The sequence below is a fragment of the Leiobunum rupestre genome, chromosome 6 (genome assembly GCF_980474605.1).
Source record: "Leiobunum rupestre chromosome 6, qqLeiRupe1.1.hap1, whole genome shotgun sequence".
Taxonomy (NCBI): Eukaryota; Metazoa; Arthropoda; class Arachnida; order Opiliones; family Sclerosomatidae; genus Leiobunum; species Leiobunum rupestre.
The window spans coordinates 22,757,340-22,766,668 of NC_143389.1; the positions used below are offsets into that span (position 1 = coordinate 22,757,340).

At 41.2% G+C, this 9,329-nt stretch overlaps 1 protein-coding gene across 1 annotated transcript; it reads left to right on the forward strand.

Annotated features, from left to right (window-relative positions):
* Positions 1–2,280: 2,280 nt before the first annotated feature.
* On the forward strand, positions 2,281–8,940 carry LOC149940402 (uncharacterized). Its single transcript, XM_090179234.1, has 4 exons — positions 2,281–2,313; positions 6,680–6,788; positions 6,867–8,351; positions 8,426–8,940. Exons 1-4 carry the CDS (start codon positions 2,281–2,283, stop codon positions 8,938–8,940), a joined length of 2,142 nt encoding a protein of 713 aa, XP_090035360.1.
* Positions 8,941–9,329: the final 389 nt, after the last annotated feature.

The window sequence follows — 9,329 nt, forward strand, 5'->3', positions numbered from 1 at the left end:
ACATGTTCGTGGTCGTAACCAAATACGTTGGCGTTGTTTCAAAGCAAGCTCTTTAAAATGCAAAGCAATTCTTAAAACAACATTGGAAGTCAAAGAATTAGAGTTATGTCATAACCATAATCATCACGCTGATCGTAATAAGCTGCAGTTGCAAAATGCCTAGGAAAGTTGAAAGAGAAAGCTAAGAAAAAAAGCTCTGTGAGGAGTACGCCACTGGAACTAGAGACATTCTAAATTTTTTAAAAGCTTTATCACATAACATTAGGTATAGATAAGAATAGATATCAATATTTCATTAGACTTAATTAACGAAATTTTGGAAATAAATGATATTTGGATTTTTTTAACATGGGTTTTTTTTTCTTTTGGGTTTCTTTTGGTTGGATTTTTTTCTGAGGATTGTTTATGCCTGGATCATTTTTCCGTGGATCTTTTTACCTAGATTTCACACACACCACTACTGTGTAACTCTCGAGTTGCATTGATGGGTAGCATCTTGCTTTGAGATACAAAAATTGACTCTCCACCTGAAGTATATAAACAATGTTTCAATGTCAAACAACATTAAGGGTTTTCGAGTATGCTCTAATACAACTTGTTCATTGACGGTTTTCGTCTAATACCTAGCGTAAAAATAATAAAAATTCCAAAACCGTGAAAAATGTCACGATTTTGCTGCAATTTACAAAATAACGACGACTTTCCCAGATAGTGCGATAATAGAGATTTGGCACGCATGTAGAATTTATAATCCACCTGGTCGATATATGGGAGATACATTTTCTGATAAGTGTCCGCCGACTGAAAAACAAACACTTAAGCGCAACTAACACTTTAGGTATAATTAAAATCACAAAACTGGTATTTAATAAAGAATGAAAAGAAGTCTAATAAACTTGTGAGTTGAAAGGTACAAAAGTTACAAGTTAAATACTCAACAAGCGAATACTAAAAGGCACAAGTGAGCACCGGTTGATGTCCGCTCTGTTACCAAACTCCAACCGAGGAAACGTGTCCTCCTGAAACCCATTCTTTAGTGCCCTAAGATATTTCGGGGTTCACGAAGATCAGGAACGGGGGCTCTACCCGCATTCCATGCCCATATAAGGAGCGAAGAAGATAGCGCTGACCAAACAATTTTAAACAGCCCGGTGGCCAGCGCTTCTACGTCACTAGCTTGGAATGGGATTGCACCACTTGGTAAAATCTCTGTTAGAAAGAGCCCTCCGTTCCGTCGCTCGTTTCCCATTTTCTTAAAGATAATACAAAACATAGGAACTTGACATATATAAATTTTAAACTAAATACAGAAAATTATGAATTAAATTAATACCAACAAATACTAATTAATTACTACGTCATTGTTACAAATTATGGTTGTTACAAATTATGATTTACAAATTAAGTTTAAATTAATGATAATTAAAGCTCCAATTTTTAACAACTCCGTACCTTAGGCCATGACTGCCTTTTTGGGAGAAATTTTGTAGTCTATAGTAAAAGGTATCAGTGACGTCTTATGACTTTACAGTGCCATTAATATATTTACTGAATAATTCACAAACTTCATAATCGTTGTTCTCACTTTACCAGTAAAGTCTAGCCTAAAAATTTGTAAAAGTTAAAGACAGTGACGTAAAGGGCACATTTCAACAAGAAGGACATGATTCTTCACCGAAAGGCCTATTATTTAAAGAATATGAATAATCATTAGGATATTGTGTTTTTTTATTTATTGTATTAAAATTTATAAATTTAATCGTTATATTTACATATATAATTGTAAGAAAATTATTAAGTTCTTGCGAATAAATAAAATTGTAGCTTCTCAAAATAAGTGTAACTGCTAAAAATATTACTTAAATTGAAAAACGGTATTTTATTTGCTACCAATGAATATAATTTCAAATATTCTGGTGATTAGGCTTCAGTTAGGAAACAGATAAGGATAAGGTCTAGTAGTGTATGCGTAGAATTATTGTACTCAGACTTAACGCGGTACGCATTCTTTCCTCTCGTATTTTAAACGAGCGTAAACTCTCTATTACGTCAGTAGTAAGATTTAGCCATTTAAGAAACAGACGGTGTCGATGTGCAATGGTACCCGATTCTACCTGACGGTGTCTTGGGGCCCGTTGCTGTCGGCGGTGCCCATGAGATTTTGAGAGTCTACCTAAACGGGGGTTAAACTTTAATCGGTACTTAGAGGATAAAGCTTATTACCGAAACAATTTAATGGCAGTTCCCGAGACTGAAAATAGACAGGTAAATTTTCGCAAAATGGCAGCTTACGTCATCCCTTATGATGATAGGGTAAATTATAGGTATCATCAATATTGTTGGTTTAGATTGCAAATAAAATACAAGTACGAACCTTTACTAAAACCAATACTGAAACTTAAACTAGAACGTTTTGTGAAAACCCATGTTTGTATGAATCACGTGATGGGTAATTGGGACAAACTGCAACAAAAAGACACAATGGTGGTAGTAGAAGGGAACGAAAGCAATAGAAAGGCATATTTTCTGTGAGTTCTCTGCAACTGCCTGTCACCGTCTAGTCTTCTTTAAATGTAAGTGCTATCTCTTTATATATAAATTTAGGAAGTATCATGTTAAGCCTTGGCTGTTAGCAAATAAGTATTAGATTTCTTGCAGGGACAGCCCAAACGTTTTCGAAATCTCTTCGAGAAAGTCGGTCATCGTCACCCCTGCCTGTAAGGTAATACTTGGATTCACAGACGTCTTATCTAGCATCGTGCTAAGCGAGGACGAATACTATCAACTACATCGAATGAAGGACGAAATCACCCGGTATTTTCTAAATGACGACGCCAGGCCTATTCCATTATTCTTATAATCAGCTAGGCTAATACCCAAGGCACCACCTTAGGCTTCAGTCATCCAGCGACTTTTAAAGCCATTAATTCATATGGCCGGGTTACAATGCGTAGTAGGGTGGTGGAAAGCCCTTCTTGAAAAGCGAGCCACCAGCTCCCTACTGTAACTATTACTGTTAACCTCACAAGTTGTTATGGAAGGGGGAACTGAAGAGCTCGGGGGAAAACTCCTTAAATCAGTGGGGAGAGAGCTTGCAAACTCAACGTAGAAAGAGTTGTTCCGAGTTTTCACCCAGTGCCACAAGTTGGGATAATAGCCGCCTCCTCGTGCTGCGAGGTGAAAGGGCGAAGGGTCGACGCATAAACGTCTCGAAGTCAAGACCTACCAAGACCGCAAGATGCTTAATATTCGTGAAATGTCAACTGGGAGCGTCAAGAACTATTTCCATTTACAGTGTCTTTTATATCCAATTCCAGCCATTTTTTGTTTCAATAACATGGTCATTTCCAGAATAGTTTATTTCTCCATTGTCGTGCCGTGATTTTTCAGAGAGTTTTTAATCGTCCCTCCACCGTCAACATAAGCCGCGACTTGAGCACAAGTTTTCGGGAACTTTTTCCCGAAGAACAGGGCGCACTTTTTCAAATTCGGGATAACACGTTGAAAGGTTGAGGCAATGAAATTTCGGAATCCGTATCCCTGTTGCGTGGCGAGTCCGTGGTAAACGGGAATATATCCTTAACCAGTCTGATAAAGTCCAATCTGGTTCACAAAATGCCGTTCATAGATAGACTGTTCGGGCGAAGACTGAATATATTTCATGATGTGTTTCGTATAGCATCATCAAAAAGAATGACGAGTGTTTCCCATTAACTTTGTTTATAAGGGCGACCATGTTCTTCGAGGTTTAAAGTGTAGTGTGTCAGAATTTATAGCCCGGTGTACCTAGTGCTCAACGCCAGCGTCCACAGCCCGGACAGGTGTCAAATCCAACATGGGTAGTAGTACCCTACTTCTGATGGTCGCAACGTCAACGCAAGCCACTCAACCCAGCAGAAGGTGCAGCAATGGGACGACCAATCTCCACTTCGCACACTGCAGTGGGATTAAGAGTGGATGCTATAGCAACTCCAGCCGACACACTACCTACGTAGGTAAAGGGTCATACCCTTTGGAGAGAGCTACTAATGGGGAACGACGGGCACACAGCTGGCACCGGAGATCCCGGTGTTCTCCAAAGATTGGGAAGCAGGACCACCATGCTCTTATACGGAGGCCCGCCACCCCACATTAGCCTACCAAATCCACCCAGGTGGCCAGTTTGCACTGACCCTCTCCGTTAGCCTTAGGCTAAGCTCAGGTTCCAGCCCAAACCCGACCGAAGTCGGAGGTGGAGATAGGACCATTTGATCAGAGCTAACATCTCCCAGTGCCGGACCCCGACTCCCCGGTAAAGCCACCAGCTATTGCACACTAACCCATTTAGGGCTGGTTTACCCCTTTCTAACTTGACGGAAACTCCCATATTACTCATACCACTAATTTCTATAGATTGAAATGTATTGGCCGAAACTGGCAGGTAATGTCCACTGTTTCACCGTCTTCCCTTTTAAGAGTAAGGGCACTTGTACATCGCCTACTGCCCTGCTTTCGACGATATCGGATGAAATGAAGACCGACGCCTAAATCCAGGGGAAACGTTTCCGTCCTGATCTGAGCGACAGTCGTAGTTTTAGTAAATAATTTAGAAAATTCCAGCATGACTGCCAGAGGGACGGTTAACGAGTATTTAATTTTCACAGACACCTCCAAGCGGTGATCGAAAATATCGTCTTCGGCTCTCACATGGTCTTTCTCGTAATTGATTTGTTTCGAAAGCTCCTCGATATTTCCGAAGTAACCAGGGGACAACTCTATTTTACGGTGATAGTTAAACACGAAACTGACACATTGCTTCAAGTGCTAGTAAAACTAATCTTCGCCCGTTATCTACTAAACTCATAGGGACCTGGCAGTTTAACCGATTCCGGTATATGTGTACGAAAATTACTTGTCGTTTTATTCGGAAAATAACTCATAGACGAGTCCGAAGGTAATATGATGAAAAAACTCATAATAAAACAATTTATCGTACCCAGCTGTTGAACGATGGCGGATTTCCTTTCTGTAGAATATCCCCGTTATAACCTCTTAATCTAAAGCGCGTAACTTATACATCGATGAACCTCTCGGATATTTGGAAAAGTTCTTCCGACCACGTGAGCGAATTTCTTTTTTCGAAGATTTCCTTGCGCGTAATTATCCGGACTACGTCGTAGATGTTTTCGAAACTTGTTTCGCCGTGGCTGGCGTAAATTCTTCGGGCTTACACTTGATCGATCGGTGGTAACTATGGATATACGCCTCGACCATTTCTTTTAACAAATAGATATACTTGATAGAATTATTTTCCGTTAAGAACCGTTACATTCGGGTCTTTAAAGTTCTGTTGAAACGTTCGATAATCGTATATTTCAGTTCCGAGTCAGGGGCGAAACTCGTTTCCGTGGTCTCTTTGGACCCATTTCGGGGTGCATACGGATTCCAAATTAGCGTTAAAAGCTTTCAAAATGGTCGCCCCTTTCTTGTCTTTAGTCGTTACCACAAACGGGTACTTGCTGAAAACGTGAGGCTTTTCAAATCGGCGAAGTTAATTGGCCACTGTTCGTTGATTCCGTACACTATCGTTTTATTCCTTTTAAAAAGTTTACTAGCTTTTTTGTGAAGAGTGTATGTATCCAGGCTTTGTAAGAAATTCCTAGTCTCTTTCGCGGTGACCTTTAGACCTCTCTCCTTCACCCGCCCGAGTTCGAGACTTTATTATAATTTAATTTATACATTATACGAACAGTTTCTCGAAAGTTGGTAAAACCAGGAGAAAAATCACTAACTTGAATAATTATAATTTTAAAAACAATTAAGATTGCCGTGATTAGTTTTGGAGATTTAATGAAGGACTCGAACAAAATTGCTGTGAGTCCTGCAGAGACTACTTCCGCATCACTACTTTCCATCTTAAGGAACTATTAATAAATGACAAGAAAATCAAATTGTATAGTATTTTTATTTTGAAAAATTATACAATGAAATCCAATTACCAAAACCTCGACCACTCATAGATTCTGGTGCGTCGGTGTTTCCTCCTTTAATTCCCATTTTTCGGGTGTAATAATATTGCGTTTACCTATTTTCATTAGAGTTCTAGGTACGTTAACTTTATACAACTGTTTCCAGCCAGTTACGGAGGTTCTTCGTTTAGATTTTGACACCGAATAAGATAGGAGATCGACAATATTAGATTTTTCGCGAACTGCCTTTAGTTTTTGTTTACGTAATGAACTTCTTATGGGACTTGACAGAGGGCGCAATATGCGTACCGGATACCTGAACATTATATATACATACACCGCACAGGGTACGCGCGCACTCGCTTGACGAACTACTATGTAGACAGTTGTAATTACTTATGTGTCTTATTTTAAATGGATTTCATAAATAGTTTAGTTTATAACAATCTCTTTATTACATCCAACTAAACATGGTGTCTTAAGTGGCTGGAGGAAAGGTAATTGCTTAAATTAGCACGCGATCAAGATTACTTTTCTCCAAGCAACCCTCGCCAAGGCCCACAGAGACCCTCCAAGCAGACTACCGGCATCCGGTCACGTGACCACCTCAATCCAAGATGGAAGCCCACGGCCCATTTCCAAAACCGATGTGTATGAAAGGCAACATGGCGCAAAATTTTGACGATTTTCGAGAAAACTATGAAGATTATCTGATATTTACCAATCTGTAGGAGAAGAGCGACGAGTTCAAAGTCGCCCTATTACGATCTTGTATGGGGGAGGAGTGCAAGAAAATAATGAAAAGTCTACCAATGTCAGAGGAGGATCTTAAACAGGATAGTAAAATCTTGGATATATTAAAAGCCTATTTTAAACCTAAAGTAAATGTTCTATATGAATGATCACTATTCCTGGCAGCTCATCAGTTACCATTAGAATCCATTGATCAATTCTATGTACGGCTACGTCAGCTGGTAAGAGATTGTAACTGCTCGACAGCTATGGCAGATGAATTTGTTCGGGATAAATTAGTCTTATATACCACTGATCTAAAGACCCGAGACAAATTGTATCGCGAAGAAGATTTAGTTACCACAACACAGGCTCTACATGCCCTTAGAATAAGTGAGCGGGCTAGAGCTCAATTGAAACAGTTGGACACCCAGGCCACCCGCACATTAAACACTTCAACCACCACACCAGAAGAAGAGTCAGATGCTGTTCATCAAGTACAAAAATTTCGCACGCAACAACGGAGTGGAAGATTCCAAGCGCCATACAGAGGGAGTTATCCACGGGGCAGTTTTAATTCAAGCATTCCCCAATGTCAAGGAGGTTGGAGTGGACAGCATGGATCTCGTGGGTGCAAATATTGCAAAAGTAATCAATACCATGCCAACAGACAGAAAGACTGCCCAGCCTTTGGCAAACCATGTGGTTATTGCCAAACATTACACCACAATCGAGCAGCCTGCGAGAAACATCAGCGATATCAGAAAAATACCGTCTATCAAGTCCAGGAGGAAGTCCCTCAAGTTCCTTATCCACCAGCATATTCATCAGAAGCATCAAAGCCAGCATACGTCATTAACCACTCTGGATCAGCTCTACCATTACAGCAATATGACCTTCCTTCTCAGTCAAGTGACTTTCAAGAATTATTCATGATTGAAGATATAGCGATGGTGGGCCCGGAAAGCAGGCACCCCAAGAAGTTTTTCGGTCAAATACAGATTCACGAACCACATATTCCACCTACGACGTTACGGTGTCAAATCGACACAGGAGCTACATGTAATATCATATCGCATTATGATTACTGCGTGATTAAACAACATGGCAATCCCTCGCTCTTTCCATCAACGACACAATTGCGGTTATATGACGGCAAGATGTTACACCCTATGGGGGAATGCACTCTAAACTGTTCAATCGGAAATAACAAGCATCTTATCAGATTCCAAGTCTTACAGGGTCGGGTAAACCCTCTACTGTCAGCAAACACCTCTATTGCTTTGGAACTGGTGACTATCCACAACATCAACCAAGCCGACGCAGTACCTTCACCAGGCAGGCAAATCTCGGACCCGGTAAACCAAGCTAGAGACGCAGCCATGACAATTATAGCAAAGTTTCCGTCAGTGTTCGAGGGCCTCGGCTGTATAGGTGAGTCCTATCGAATAGATCTCGATCCAAAGGTCATACCAGTTCAACATGCACCCAGAAGAGTTCCTGTAGCGCTGTTAGATCCCCTAAAAGAAAAACTACAAGAGCTGACACAGCGAGGCGTCATCGAAAAAGTTACAAAACCGACGGCGTGGATAAGCAGCTTGGTTCTGGTGCACAGAAAGGACAAGCTCCGAATCTGCCTGGACCCCCATGATCTGAATAAAGCGGTGCAACGTCCCAAGTACCAAATGCCCACATTGGACTACGTTTTGCCTCGACTAAATGAGCCAAATTATTTTCCGTCCTAGATGCCAAAGACGGATTCCATCAGGTGGAGCTCTGTGAAGAAAGCTCTGACCTTACAGCATTTTGGACCCCATTTGGGCGATATAAATACAGGAGAGTTCCATTTGGTCTATGCTCAGCGCCAGACGAATTTCAGCGGCAACTCTTAGAACTCATTGAAGGTCTAGAAGGCGTGGAGGACGTCGCCGATGACTCAATAGTCATAGGACGAGGCGAGACACCCGAAGAATATATAAAAGACCATAATAACAATCTGATCGCCCTACTTCAAAGAGTTCAAGATAGGAAACTGGTTCTGAACAAAAAGAAGCTTCGCTTGGCAATGACGGAGGTAACATATATGGGCCATGTGATCACTGACAAAGGCATCCGACCAGATCCTGCGAAAGTAAGGGCAATAATACGAATGCCACCACCAACGAATAAAAGGGGATACAACGTTTCTTGGGAAGTGTCAATTACTTGGCCCGCTTCTTACCGTCAATGTCCACCATCAGCGAACCGCTACGAGGCCTAATGGAAAAGGACGTTGTTTTCACATGGCAGCAGGCGCAGATCACAGCCTTTGAGAAATTGAAGACACTTATTTCACAAGCACCAGTACTGGCATATTATGATGTCACAAAAGAAGCCACAATCCAGTGTGATGCATCCGAAGCGGGTCTAGGTGCTGTCCTTTATCAAGAGGGTCATCCAGTCGCCTATGCCTCAAGAGCATTAACCCCAACCGAACGTAACTACGCACAGATTGAAAAGGAGTGCCTAGCCATACTCTTCAGTTGCCTTCGGTTCGATCACTATGTAGGTGCCAGACCATTAATAACCGTGCAGACGGATCACAAGCCACTCATTCCAATATTCACGAAACCAATAAGATCTGCTCCTAAGAGACTTCAGCGAATGATC